Source organism: Budorcas taxicolor, chromosome 13 (assembly GCF_023091745.1).
Source record: "Budorcas taxicolor isolate Tak-1 chromosome 13, Takin1.1, whole genome shotgun sequence".
Lineage (NCBI taxonomy): Eukaryota > Metazoa > Chordata > Mammalia > Artiodactyla > Bovidae > Budorcas > Budorcas taxicolor.
The window spans coordinates 17,533,933-17,549,890 of record NC_068922.1 but is presented as its reverse complement, the minus strand read 5'-3'; the positions used below and the strand labels follow the sequence as shown (position 1 = coordinate 17,549,890).

General features: G+C 39.7%; 1 protein-coding gene across 11 annotated transcripts in view; it reads right to left on the bottom strand.

Moving 5' to 3' along the window:
* The window catches only part of ABI1 (abl interactor 1), an 83,632-nt gene that overhangs the window by 48,418 nt on the left and 19,256 nt on the right, over positions 1 to 15,958 (bottom strand). For all 11 annotated transcript variants that reach the window (XM_052650711.1, XM_052650715.1, XM_052650713.1 and 8 more), the window contains exon 2: positions 5,414 to 5,581. In XM_052650711.1, coding sequence (XP_052506671.1) covers positions 5,414 to 5,581 — 168 coding nt within the window. The remainder of the gene's footprint in view (positions 1 to 5,413; positions 5,582 to 15,958) is intronic.

Sequence of the window (15,958 nt, the reverse complement as noted above, 5' to 3'; positions counted from 1 at the left end):
GGGTGCCATTGCCTTCTCCGACCGAAGTTACTAGGAAAGATCAAATCTACTCTTCTGGAACCAATGAAATGCTTTCCACGAGGCCAAGGCAATTAAACTGAAGTTGAAGAGTGACCAGGAGTTAGGCAGAGCAAATCGAGTAGGTACCCATTTCAAGCAAAGGGACTGGCCACAACAAAGGCACACTGCTAAAGCACTATGTGAATGACGAGGTGTGAAGCCAAAAGTAGGGAGGGGAGGGAGAGACAGAATGAAGCTAGAGAGGCAAGGGGAGACAAGACTGAGCTTATGTTGATACCATCAACCATCCAGCCTTTGTCCTGCAGGCAAAGTGTAAGAACTGACCTGATATCACTTGATAGAGGTATGGGTGCGTTTTTAATGAAAGTAATAGGCAAAGAGATTTTCCTCTTAATGGTAAAAGTCAATTCTCACTCTTACTTATTGACCGGCTCCTGCCTGGCTATTTCACAAGAACTGCAACACAGAGTCCAAGTGTGGAGATAAACGCAGACACTGATAATATCTAATTAAAGGACCTAATCCATTTCATCCTCTTAATTCTTCATACTTGGACTTTCTCAGGGAACAAGCGGGCAAAAATATATTTGGTGATCACAATGAGTACTATATTTAAGATTCTGCATCAAATAAATGATAATTCAAAATTTACACTAAGGTATGTTCATTTTCCTTTGAAATGGAGAACTTTCTAAACACAACAGTGGTTAGTTCAGTTCAGTCACTCAGTCATGTCTGACTCTGCAACCCCATGGACTGCAGCATACCAGGCCTCCCTGTCCACCACCAACTCCTGGAGTTTACTCAAACTCATGATCATCATGTCAGTGGTGCCATCCAGCCATCTCATCCTCTGTCGTCCCCTTCTCCTCCTGCCTTCAATCTTTCCCAGCATCAGGGTCTTTTCCAATAAGTCAGTTCTTCGCATCAGGTGGCCAAAGTATTGGGAGTTTCAGCGTCAGTATCAGTCCTTCCAATGAATATTCAGACTAATTTCCTTTAGGATGGACTGGTTGGATCTCCTTGCAGTCCAAGGGACTCTCAAGAGTCTTCTCCAACATCACCATTCAAAAGCATCAATTCTTCAGTGCTCAGCTTTCTTTATAGTCCAACTCTCACATCCATACATGACTACTGGAAAAAAATCATAGCTTGACTATACAGACCTTTGTTGGCAAAGTAGTGTCTCTGCTTTTTAATATGCTGTCTAGGTTGGTCATAACTTTTCTTCCAAGGAGTAAGCATCTTTTAATTTCATGGCTGCAGTCACCAACTGCAGTGATTTTGGAGCCCCAAAAAATAAAGTCTGACACTATTTCCCCATCTATTTGCCATGAAGTGATGGGACCAGATGCCATGATCTTAGTTTTCTGAATGTTAGCCAACTTTTTCACCTTCCACTTTCACTTTCATCAAGAGGCTCTTTAGTTCTTCTCTTTCTGCCATAAGGGTGGTGTCATCTGCATATCTGAGGTTACTGATATTCCTCCCGGCAATCTTGATCCCAGCTTGTGCTTTATCCAGCCCAGCGTTTCTTATGCTGTACTCTGCATATAAGTTAAATAAGCATGGTGACAATATACAGCCCTGACGTACTCCTTTTCCTATTTGGAACCAGTCTGTTATTCCACTGCTGCTTCTTGACCTGCATACAGATTTCTCAAGAGGCAGATCAGGTGGTCTGATATTCCCATCTCTTTCAGAATTTTCCAGTTTGTTGTGATCCACACAGTCAAAAGCTCTAGCGTAGTCAATAAAGCAAAAGTAGATGTTTTTCTGGAACTCTCTTGCTTTTTCAATGATCCAATGGATGTTGGCAATTTGATCTCTGGTTCCTCTGCCTTTTCTAAATCCAGCTTGAACATCTGGAAGTTCATGGTTTATGTACTGTTGAAGCCTGGCTTGGAGAATTTTGAATATTACTTCACTAGAGTGTGAAATGAATGCAATTGTGTGGTAGTTTGAGCATTCTCTGGCATTGCCTCTCTTTGGGACTGGAATGAAAACTGACCTTTTCCAGTCCTGTGGCCACTGCTGCATTTTCCAAATTTGCTGGCATAATTGAGTGCAGCACTTTCACAGCATCATCTTTTAGGATTTGAAATAGCTCAACTGGAATTCCCTCACCTCCACTAGCTTTGGTCATAGTGATGCTTCCTAAGGCCCACTTGACTTCACATTCCAGGATGTCTGGCTCTAGATGAGTGATCACACCATCGTGGTTATCTGGGTTGTGAAGATCTTTTCTGGATAGTTTTTCTGTGTATTCTTGCCACCTCTTCTTAATATCTTCCGCTTCTGTTAGCTCCATACCATTTCTGTCCTTTACTGTGCCCGTCTTTGTATGAAATGTTCCCTTGGTATCTCTGATTTTCTTCAAGAGATCTCTAGCCTTTCCATTCTATTGTTCTCCTCTATTTCACAAATAGTCCTCATTCACAAAAGACTGGATTTTTAAAAGTGCCACAGGGTAACTTAAAGTTTCGAGGATCTACTCCTTGTCAGACTCTAAGGGAGACACTGGGGACAAGACACAGTGATGAACCCAACAAATGAGGTTTCTTCATCATTAAATATACCTCTAAGAGAAGAAACAGGCATTAAATAGGTAAACACATAAGACACAATCGCAAATTTGCCACATGCCACAAATAAAAGCAACAAGGAAGAGGTGGGAAAAAGTATTTCTAGATTTAGAACAAAAATATCAGTTCCTTTTTGCAAAAGCAACATCCAAGGATAGGAGACAAAATCAAACCACAATGGACTGACACATATATATGTTTCAAGGAAGAAAACTGCCACAAGATGACAGATTCAAGAACTTAAGTCTGTGAACTGTCAAGAGAGAAAAGGTAGTCTCTCAAAAGTTATGGTAAGGAAAGCTTTTTTATAAGATGGAGGGAAAATGCTGAATGTTGATTAGAGGGCTAATGCAAGAGAAGCCAAACGCTAAAGGGAAGAGAACAGATGGTTAGCTATGACTAATAATGCCAACATTTTATAGCCAGGTATTAGGCTAAATTCTTTACATGCAATTCCTTATTTCACCCTTTAAGATCAGCACTATTGGGCCAACTCTGCATATGACAAAAGTAAACACAAAAAACTTAGGTAAATTGAACAGATCACAAGCAGGCAGAACTATTTTATTCAAACTGAGATCTTTATGAGTTCAAAGCAGACTATACCACACTGTCTCATTCAAAAAATACTTTTAAAATCATCTCTTACATGCCAGTTAACTATGTACTGAGGATAAAAAGATGAACAACTCCTGGGGCACAATCAGCACATGGTACTTACACAGGATGCTTTTCACCTTTAAAGAGAGGAGGGGGAAACAGACACGGACCTCAAGTCACTGATACCAGGGGGAACGAGTAAGAGGGCATAGCACAAAGGGAGCAGCAGTATCTACCCTGAGCTAATCAGTGAAGACTTCAGATGGTGCTTATGTTAAGCAGAACAGAGTCAGAACAAAGTTAATGCCAAGTAAGACAAACAGATTACAGAAAAGAGGCACAAAATTGCATGCTATGTTTAGAAGACTTCAACAAGTTGAGCATGGCAGGAATGTGATGCGAGTTGGAAGAGACCAGACCAAAGGGCCTTTTATACCACACTAAGACATCTGAGGTTTAAAACCATAGGAAGCAAAAAACCATTTCCAGGCTCTGAAACAAGACTGGCAACTGTAAAGACTCAGCAATTGACTAGGAGGTTCAGGCTGTAGCCTGAGGCACAGCTTACAAACAACCAAAAGGTCAGAAGATCTGCAAAGAGACTCCCAAACTAACCTCTTATTATCAGACCAGAAAAAGGAAGGCTCCAGCCTCTTTTTAGAAAAACGTAGCCTTTATTCTAAGTTAGATGAGAGCAGTCTTCAGTTATTACTATTAATCAGGACAGAACTAAAATACGGTTTGGGCTTCCTGATGGCTGGGAAAGAATCCGCCTGCCAATATACGAGGCTCAGATTCAGTCCCCAGGTTGGGAAGATTTCCTGATGAAGGAAATGGTAACCCACTCCATATTTTTGTCTGGAGAATTCCAGGGACAGAGGAGTCTGGTGGGCTAAAGTCCATGCGGTCAAAAAGAGTTGGATACAACTCAGTGACTAAACAACAACAAAAATATGGTTTAGCCCAAACTTTGTTATTAGTAGGGAGGGGTTTGGAGGTTTGCTTCCTCAACACCCCAAATAGATTATCTGAGGCAGAATGTGGGTTTGGGTGATTCATTTCTCCAAAAAGCATATTGAACAGAGGCAGGATAGCCTGCTGTCTGCCTTGAAAGTAAAGAACAGAGTCTTCAGTTTTCGAAGGATACTCCCATCCTCGCTTCAGGGCTGAATCACATCAGTCTGCCATCTGACAATGGTGAGGGAAGATGGATACTTCTTTTTTTCTGCTCGGCATGCTGCTCTGATTCAGGAGTTGTATATTTCCCACCAAGCAGATAAGAGAAGCAGCAAAAGGATACAGCCACTCCACTAACATAATGCAAACCATTATTCAGCTTCATCAATGAAAACAAATCAGAGAGAAATGAATTGGAACTCAGAACTTCAGATTTATCTTTCAAAACTAAGCTCCAGGTACATTCCTCATTCTAAACAAACAGACATCCTAGTCACCCTGAACAAGTCATCATGACTTTGTCTAAGAGCATTATCTCAGACTGGAATGCATCTGTACTCCATGTCCGTATGATCAAATACACAGACTCCCATCAAACCCCAACTTACACATCACTCCTTCAATGCCACCCAAAAGACATAATCAAGGGACTTATTTCTCTATTCAAATGTTTATTAACTATTTCCAGGTATTGTACTGAATAGTATACAGACCAATCCTTCCTAAAGAGAAATTTTGACAAACACTTACTGAATGCTTAGACTATGACAGGTTTAGTGCTAAGTTCTAGAATTTTTTAAATTAAATAACAATACAATCTACTGCCTTTCAAAAACTCCCTTACTACGGTAAAAGAGCAAACATAGTAAATGTAGCATTTAGGGTAAATGGGTAAGGACAAAGAAAGAAATAATTAAGACCAGAATGAAAATCAATTTAATAGATGAAAGTCAATTCTACACACACTTTGCTTAAAACTGAAGAGGAGGGAACACTGTCCAATGTTATTTGGTAAGGTCGGCATTATACTAACACAAAGCCAGACCAGTAATCACTGGGGTGTCTATTTTACCACACACACACGCACATGCACACACAGAACAGTCTTACTGAACTCAAAGCTAAAGTTGAAAGTGATAATGACTAGTCAGTAAGAAGATAGGTAAGGAATCCATATTTCCAGGCTACCTACCATGCTGCTAGTTAATTTAATTAAATGTGAATTTATAAAGTTTTTTACAAGCTGTTACCTGTGAGATATGATTGATGGAAGACTCCATTCTCCGGAGCTGAGAGGCTTGGATGTCCAGCAGTTGGAGCACATTGTTAGCCAATGCATTTATTTGATAAGCGACGCTAGCTAGGGATTGGGTTGTATAGGCTTTGGTCTCTTCTAAAGCTTTTCTCTTGTCTGTAGCCTGAAATAAGAACAAAAAAGCCCAATATTTATTTTGGTTACCATTCATTAAACATCTGTTCTATAGAAAGGCAGCATTAGAATTATATTTTTTTAATAGAAAAGCCCAACTGAATCAGAGAATTTACCAGACCAGTTTGATGAACCACAAAGCACTCCTCTGTCCCTAGTAAAGGCAGGTGCCTCAAGTCCTGCTGGCTTACTCTCTGCCTGCCCTGACCTCCCCATGGGTCCCCTCAAGGCAAGCTATGAACCTCCTCCAGGACCTGTGAGTAATAAATTTCTCCATTTCACTTTCCCTTACAGTCCTTTGTTGAACTTTGAGCTCACCATCCATGACACCCCAGGGCTCTACTTAACAAACGGTAACTTAACAACAAAAATTACAACATCCACTAGTACAATGATATGGACTAAATCCATTCTACCTTACAATCCTGTTTACATTAATGAACATCAGAAATCCAAACCACTGTTAACCATTAGAACCAAGCTTCTCATCTCCACAAAAACTACTGTAATCTTATGACGCTATCCTTTACCCATCCGTTTTCCCCAAACTCCACTGCACAGTCAGACAGTAAGAAATGTTTAGAGATCAAGTTCAAAGCTAAGTTCAGAGAAAAATTCAAAGACAAGTGATAAACTCTAGGAGGGTGAGGGAGGGGATGAGTGGGGAGCAACCAGGGTAGCCAGCAACTTCTATGACAATTAATATAGAATCTAAAAACGAAAAGGCCAAGGACAGAAAAAAATGAAACAGATCTAACAGTTCAAATAAAAAAAAAAGCAATGCAACCACTCTTAACCATGTTTAATAACATTCAACCTTGCTCATCATAGAAAAGAAATGCAGATGCAAAGTAATATGAGAATATTTCTCATCTATCCACCCAGCAAAAATCTAAAAGCAGGACAAGGTACTGTGCAAAGTTGCAGGGAAAGACTCTGATAACACTCTCTGCTGGTGATATCCAGCAAAATTACACACAGGCTTATTTTTTGTCCCAGCAATCTCACTTTTAGGAATCTCAAAGAATCACTGGCAAAAATATATATGTAATTATTCATTACAGCACTATTTGCAATAGGAAAAGACTAGAAACAACCAATACAACCACTGATGGGGGATTGGTCAAATAAATTATGGGCTCTCCAAACATCAGGGTACTATACTGCAGTTAAGAAGTCCTGTTGAGAGATACTGTTATTACCACCACACCCAATCTCCAGAATACTGCTAAGGGGAAAAAGAAATGTTTATAGAATGCTACCACTTACAAAATGAGAAAAGATACAAAAACATATTCCTTTACTTTTTAAGAAAAAACGATAAAACATAACATCTTTAACAAATAATTGCATATGCGGCCAAGGGTCAATAGGTTGGCAAGAATATGGATAAGATTCTTTAAACATATCTGGTTTTCAGATCTGCTTTTTGCAACTATGCATACAATTTACACAATTATAAAACAAAATTAAATTTTAAAAGGAATTCCCCAAAATTAAATGTCAAATTAATCAAATGAGCATCCAATTAGTGGCTTAACCAGAGAGGAAATATCCTACAAGTGGCTTCAAAGCACAGTAGTTTGATTGTACATTTCTAATGGGGTTTATCCTTAGGACAAAAACAATTAAAAGAGGAAAGAAAAATACTGAATCTGTTTTCAGTCACTTTATTGCTGATGGTAGGTTTGGAATTATTACCCAGACACTGCTGTCTGTGTGGTGGTGGTGTGGATTAAAGCAAGTCATTAAATATGTTTAGGTCACTGAGAGCTGAGATTGGGGGCATAATTCAAAAAACATTCTGATGTAACAAGAAAAAACCTGTAGTTCTGCATTTAAGCTGAAAACGTTAATCTGAACTTAATTTTTATTGTATCACATTTTATATATCAATATCCAACAAAAAAAAAAGCTAAATGGTGACTGTAGTTGATAACACTGTACTGTAAAATTGAAATTTGCTAAAAGGACAGACCTGACATGTCCTCAGCAAGGGGTGGGGCGGGGAAATACACATGAAGTGATGCATGTGTTAACTAAGTACTATCAATAGCAGATACAGGTGCCACTTCCAGGCCGAGACATAAAAGCCTCCCACTCGTGTTCGGATGCAATGGTTAAAAGTAAAATGCAGTCCTACCAAAAAAATTGGTACAATGGCATCACCGACTCGATGGACATGAATTTGAGCAAGCTCCGGGAGTTGGTGATGGACAGGGAGGCCTGGCGTGCTGCAGTCCATGGGGTCGAAAAGAGTTGGACACGACTGAGCAACTGAACTGAATCAAAAAAATTAAGTTGTACTTAACAGAAACCATTGTACACTGTTTCCATTTTTAAATTTAAAATAATTAAAATTAAATAAAAATTTAAAATTCATATTCTCAAACTAGCCACATTTTAAAGAGCTCAACTGTCATGTATGGATTGTGGCCTTACTGGAGAGAGTACAGTTCTAGTCACAGTTAATTTCCTCTTTAAACCATGGATTTAACAGTTAAGTCTGCACAAGAATTACTGTTTTCACTTATTTCACTTAACTTTAGTGTTCAATAGTTGGTCTCCCTCATTCTTTGATACTTTTGCTGTATTAACAACCAAGCAGCCTTAATATGTCCGAAGGATCACACAAAATGGATTATAAATCAGAAGACTTCTCACAGAGTTAAAACAGACATCGTTAATCAATTACAACAGCCTTCCTCCAAAAGTCTAAACACTCTTAACTAATCACTCCAGGAGCTGACATGTGATTGTAACCAATCTGCCATCCCTGTCTTATGCCACTGATGAAGTTTGCTTAAAATGGAAATAAACATATGGCTTTAAAAGAAAAGTTAATTATTTAAAAGAGCTAAACTCAAAATAAATAGTGTAGGCCAAGAACTTAACAGGAAATTCCTTAGATAACTGAATTTTCTCAACAGCCCATATATAAAACTGTCTTCTTCCTCCTGTATCCACCTGTGGAAACCAAGTTTTACTGAGTCAAGATCTGCTTGCTGGAGGAAAGAACCTTTTCAAGCAGTACCTACTCCTATTACATCCTTTTCCTGCCCCTCAAGGTGACGAAACAGGCAAAGTAAGCTCTTGTTTTTCACTGTTTAAAATGGAAATGATGATGCTATAAGCAATCTCTCTCATACCCATACATTTATCTTTGACCCCACCTCCTCGTCCTCGTTCTCAGCTTCCACCTATGACCAGAAGAAAAACCTCTCTCCCTCTATTACAGCTAAGTACTTGAAGCCCAAAAGAGACAAGAACATCCTCACCATAAGTATGCTTAAAAAGTAATACATTCTGGGTGAAAACAAATTACATGGTTTTATTTTTGCCTTTTTTTAAACAGAGAGAGAAATTTACAAAATTAATGCATCATCATGGAAATGGGCCTTACTAACATTTTAGTGTAAGTTCTTCAAGTCTCTCAAGTACATGTGTTTATGTTACAAGAATGTGAAACCAACCCTGCTTTTTTCATTTAAAAATGTATGATGAGCATTTCCCCATGTGCTATTCTTCTATTACTATTCTTTTTCAAAAAAATAATTTTCAATAGCTACACAATAATGGCAGTAACTGTTAGCTGACTGTTCTCCTTTTAATTCCTCTAATATTAAGACCCTGATTTTAATCAGGACATCAACCTATGCAGATTCAAATCCAGCTTCCTCTAAATAACCAAACAGGAGGTGGCATTATTTCCAAACATTAACCTCTAAGCTAACGTTAAGAACATCATTTCTAAGTTAGGGCCCGACTACTGAAAGACCTGGCACATGTCCTGTAGTACTAGCCTGCCTAAAAACATTTCAGAAAAGAGCTGAAGTTAAACTACAGTGCTCTTTTTCTGACTCACCTGAACCCTTCCCTAAACTCTGACAGGAAGTTCAGAAAATTATGCTTGCTCTGAGGAACAATCTCTCTCCATGTCCTAACTGCAAGACATAAGGCTTCCCTTGTGGCTCAGCTGGTGAAGAATCCACCTGCAATGTGGGAGACCTGGGTTTGATCCCTGGGTTGGGAAGATCCCCTGGAGAAGGGAAGGGCGACCCACTTCAGTATCCTGGTCTGGAGAATTCCATGGACTGTATGTGTAATAGTCCGTGGGGTCGCAAAGACTCGACATGACTGAGCAGCTTGCACTTTTAACTGCGAGTGGTTTAATGATCCTGCTTAGGTAACAAAACAGGGGTCTTACGCATTTTTTAAAAAAGTTTCTCCACCTTGCTTCTGTCTTTACTTTTCCTCCCACTCTTTGTAGAAATGACACCACACCGTATCTTTTTAACAACTTTCAGCTTAACTCTAATCCAAACTTGCCAGAAACTTTTCCAAAGTAAGTTATTTTTCCCACAGAATATTTCAAATATTTAAATAAGGTTTTTCCAATTATATTAATAGAATGGAAGTTATTTCATGGTAATTCATTAAAAAGTTACCCACATCTACCAAAACACACCATATTTCAATGACTCCAACGAAACAGCTATGTCAGATGCACCGTTTTTATGTATCACTCGGGGGAAAACCGGCCAACTCCATTATGTCAGAATGCTTTCTTATGAAGAATTTTATTTTATACTTAACAGAAAATGCTCTTTGGGATTTATTTAGATGGTGAGCTTTATATGTCACTCTTAGTGACGTGAAGTCGCTCAGTCATGTCCGACTCTTTGCGACCCCATGGACTGTAGCCTATCAGGCTCCTCTGTCCATGGGATTTTCCAGGCAATAGTACTGGAGTGGATTGCCATTTCCTTCTCCAGGGGATCTTCCCAACCCAGGGATCGAACCCGGGTCTCCTGCATTGTAGACATACGCTTTACCGTCTGAGCCACCAAGGAAGGCCACTCTTAATCATACAGTAATACCAGCTATAGATTCATTTTCAGGTTTATCCAACTTCCAAAAGAAACCCTTTATATCTTTTATTTTGTATGATTCAAGATCCAACAAAACACAGCTCACAACTCTTGACAGTCATGTCTATTCAGTTTCTAAATCTAGAACATCCCCTTCAACCCTGACCTTTCTTTCAAAACACAGACTTTGTTTTAAAATTCCAGGTCAGTTGTCTTACAGGAAGTCCTACAATCTGGATTTGTCTGACTGTTTCCTCATGATTAGATTCAGATTAAGCAGAATGGCTAGAAGAACAGGTGATGCTATAAACTTCCCACTATAGGCAATACATCTTTTAAAATAAGACTCCATCTTTATTTCCACGATTTTCTTCCAAACTCCTGACACCAATTCTGCAATCTTTGATGCTGGTGCTATCTTACAAGGGGGTAACCAAAAAAAAAAAAAAAACAAAGACAAAACCCAAGACTCTTTTCTTTCCTCAAATGGTCTTTAAATGTTTTGACTCTAGTCCTTCCTCAAATGGTTTGATGACAAGCTGCAATAATCCAGTTATCCCAACAGTAAAACTATCCAAATTCATACAAGTGGGAACAATGACAACTGCTGCCTGGCTGATAGCTTTCTAAGGACAACATTAATTGTAAAATGCATCCCAAGAACAGAAATTTTAAAATGTAGGGGTGAGGAGAAAGTTTCTTAGAATTGCTAAAATATACTCTATAAAGTTAAGGTTTCTGTCAATTAAGAAGGATTTAAAATGTCAATTTTCAATACCTGTAAGGAAGAGTTATATATACACAAAACAAAACATCTATTTTGCTGAAGGCCACTTAAAGGTCTGGCTTGAGAAGTTTCCAGAGGGAATCCAGAATCCCTTTGTGGTAAGGGCTGAGAGGAGCACACAGGCCAAATCCTGCTTGGAGCCACGAGGCTCAGAGTATGCACACGGGCAATACCCAGCTAACAGTGAAAGGATCTAATTTTCTCCAACACAATTTCCACTCCAATAAAAGTAAAAAGGAAATAAAAAGAAACCCTACCAGGTTACAGCAAATATCCAGCAAAAAGAACAAATTTTTTGCAGAAAAATTCAGGTTGAAACCTAGTCACTGTAACCCCAGCACAGCTCCTCCCCACCACCTCCCACTTAAGCAACTGCTCACAGGCCTATAATCCTTTCATTCCCAGCAGAATCCAGGGAAAACCTCTGCTGGCTACTGAGTCACACAGCGCTGATGGACAGGAACCTTAGTTGTGGCGCATGCTCTTTAACTGAAGAGCAAATACAAAACAATCAACAGCTGCTGCTGCTGCTGCTAAGTCGCTTCGGTCGTGTCTGACTCTGTGCGACCCCACAGACGGCAGCCAGTATCCTCATTAAATAACACTCCAAATTCAATTCTAACGTAGATTATGTTTTCAAACCTTCACAGGTCAATTTATATCTCCAGGGCACTTCCAATAACTAGATAATTCAGTTCTGAAATTTTAGGTTTTACCCTAATTATAGCCTCAGTCAATGAATTATATTTATTAAAAACAGGCAAAACCTGCAAAAACCCAATTTTAGAAAGAGCAACTACACTTAAACACAAAATTAGTTAAATGTATTATTGACAGAATATGTTCCATAGGAGTCCAAGACACTGGGTTCCTTCCATCAACTCCTTCCATGTTAACTAATTATCTTCTTATTTCTTCTTAAAAGGAATTAAACTGAAAAAGCCATGATGAGGAGTGCAGCTTGGACACACACTTTCATATTCTGCTGGAGGATGCAACTAGACAATAAGTATCACAGTTCTTTAAAATGTATATATTCTTCACTTCTAGGAACTTACTCAAAAGAAATAAAAGGCAAAGTGCAAAGAAACTGTATGTTCAACAATGTCCACACCATTGTTTAAAACAGCAAAAAAAAAAAACCAAACTAGAAACAACCTAAGTGGCCAATGATTAGTGTTTAAAATATTATTAGAATACCATGCAGTCAATAAAAGTAATCTAGATATTTACCAACAAGGAAAATGCATTAAATTAGAATTCAAACTAGGAAGTAGAACCACTGTGAGTTACAGAATAATTATAGAATTTTACCTTACACAATTATAGGACTAGCTAGGAAAGCTGTGAAGGTCCCAAAGGGAAGTAGGAAGATCAGAGAGTCATCAATAAGAGTCTATTTGAGACATCTGACACATTCAGCTACAAAAATGTGGCTGCAAAGGAAAGACTCCTGGGAAGATCTGAGAAGCTGCAGGTCTCCCACCAAGTGAGTGGGCCTGATGCATCTGTTAACCAAACCATCAGCAACCAGAAAAAAAGAGCTGGATGCAGAGCAAAGGAGATCAAGGTCTGGCTGGACCTCACCAACACCTCCACGTCTCTCATTGCATATCACCACAAAAACCTTCAGAGGTTTAGGGAGGGCTGCTTACACAAATTCTCTTTTGGCCAACTCTAGCCATACCCAGCTTCAGCTTAAGTAAACGGATACAGTACTAACTACCGTGGCACCCCCGGTCAATATGGTACACACTCACCTCTGTCATCATATTCAACTCCTGAACTAAAACAACAGCAAAATCATACTCCAGTGTAACATGATGCAACCATCCCTTATACAACTGAAAAGATGCTATCTCCTCAAAACAGAATATAAAGTCTATTTTCTCTTCGAGTAAAGTTCTTTCCTTTCCTAATTGAATTGTACTTCCCCTTTGATATCTTGTGACTTAAATACTGAAATACAAGGTTAACCAGTAATGCAGAAGAATGGGGGGAAGAATTGGTTACTATATACACAAATATTAAGAAAGATATAGAACAATTCCTAACTACTAGTTTTCATTCTATAACTGGTCATGAGGTGACCAAGAGCAGCTAGTGTTAATCATAATTTTCTTCTCCCACTATCCATCACAATTTTCTTTGCCCTCTGCAATCATCTCATCCGGTCACTGTTCCTTGCCTGATGTGTCTGTGTCTTTGCAACCCCATGGACTGCAGCCTGCCAGGCTCCTCTGTTCATGTAATTTTTCAGGCAAGAATATTGGGAGTGGGTTGCCATTCCCTTCTCCAGGGAATGTTTGAGACCCAGGGACATCCTGTGTCTCCTGCATTGTAGGCAGATTCTTTACCTGCTGAGCCACTGGGGAAGGAAGCCCAGTGACTCAAACCTTCTTTACCATCAGCAGCCCTATTTGTATTGTGTTGCATTAGCTTTCCATTAACTTTTATAGTATAGGACTCAAGAGTGGTTAAGAGGCACTCCAGGGTCCTTGTGCATTCCAGACATACTCCTCTTCACCCCCACTGTGTAGTCAAGTGAAGTCACTCAGTCATGTCCAACTTTTTGCGACCCCATGGACTGTAGCCTACCAGGCTCCTCTGTCCATGAGATTTTCCAGGGAATAGTACTGGAGTGGATTGCCATTTCCTTCTCCAGGGGATCTTCCCAACCCAGGGATCGAACCCAGGTCTCCCGCATTGTAGACAGATGCTTTATCATCTAAGCCACCAGGGAAGTCGTAGCAACCCAATTTCCACTGATGGTCGGGATCAATCACCAGTTGGGATCAATCAACCATAACCAATACAGTAATCTCCTGCTTTGCCCATTAGTTTACTGGCACAAGGAAGGCAAAGTGGCCAGGTGTTCAATTTCCAGTTTAATAGAACCAATGCTGCACTTTCCAGTAAAAGCATTCCTCTTTGAACTCAGAACTCTACACTGGCACGCCCAAGAGTTGAAGATAAAGAAGAAAAATTTTTGCCAGCAGATCATTAGAGGTAAGTGAGAAAAGGTCACTTTATTTCCACCTCTTGAGCCCTAGACCTATGAATGCTGGCTACAGGAGAAAGCCCACCACACACCTGTGACTGATTCAGAGACCAGACCCAATCTCAGAGAACATTACATCAGCACTGCAAAGAACTGCCACCAGCAGGTACAGAGTCTTCAGAAGGACATCCCACTGTTCTATCCATTCAGCTGCTTTAAGGTAATGGGGAATATGGTAAGACCAGGGGTTCCATGAACATGAGCCCAATGCCACATTTCACTTGCGTAAAATCAACTGCCTGGTCAGAAGCAATGTGATACAAAATACCAAGACATAATTAAGGCATTCTGAAAGTCAATAAGGAGTTTTGGCAGAAACAGTGCAGGAAGGGAGAGCAAATACATGCCCAGAGCAAGCAGCTTTTTCAAGGAGAACAAAGCGTTGTCCTCTTGGTTATGGAAGTAGTCCAACGCAAACCACCTGCCACCAGGTATCTGGCTGGTCCCTCCAGAGGAATGGTGTCATCTTAGGGGGTCACAGTGGGGGCACTCTACCATTAACAATGTGGTCATTCAGCAGTAGTGGGCTCCAGGCCAGTCGTGATGTGTCTGAGCACACACACCATCTCCATGCCTGCCACTGTGATGTCTTTTTCATCAGCCCTTTGGGCAAGGACTGAGGTAGATGGGGAAAGGCTGAAATCCAGACATGATATCCTGTCCACCTGATCATTAAGATCCTTCTCTGCTGAGGCTGCTCTTTGATGGGCATTCACAATGAACCCAAATATTACTTTGTGTCCATTTGGAAGTATGTCTGTATATCTACTCCCCATACTTCCAATTATGTTCCTTCCAAGCCCGTAATCAATTAGCCAAACGATTAGCTACTGCCATGAACTGAGTGGGTCCCCGTCTCTAACCATCTCTCTTTCCAGACAGAACAACAAGGTGCGCTGCTCAAAGATGTACCAGTGAGCTGCAACAAGGATTTACCATATAGCACAGGGAACTATATTCAGTATCTTGTAATAATTAATAACCTATAATGGAAACTAATCTGAAAGAAAAAAATATACATATGCATATATAATCATTTTGCCATATACCTGAAACTAACACAACAGTGTGAATCAACTATACATCAATTAAAACAAAAAGATCTGCCCACGGAGGGAATTTCCCTTCATCACTGTGCTCCGGGTCACGGCTGACTGTGGTTATAGGGCTACAGATGTCCATGCTGGCACCAGCATATCATGTAGAACCATTTGTAAACTAGACCTAAGTTGTTTTTTCCTCAGTTAACTGGGACTCCTCATGAGGCTGTAAGTGTGGCCTCAGAGTGAAGAAGCAAAGAAACCGGAGCTTAAGTATACACCTTGTGGAGTATACATCACAAGAAAAGGTATATAAAATACTCAGTAATAAAATCAAGTTATAAAATGATTATGTACCTACTTTTTTAAAAGAAATGGCACATGTAAAGCAATTATCCTTCAATAAAAAATAAATAAATATAAAAAGAAAAAAAGAAATGGCATAGGGGGAGACCACTGCCTCCCAGCCTATGATTCTAGGAGTGAACAAAGTACAGTTTAAAAACGTCAGTGAATCCACTGAAGTGTTTCCTCCAAGATTTGAACACCACGTGAATTTTAATTAACCGGAAGGGAAAAAGGAATAGAGTGAGAAAGTTTTCTCCAG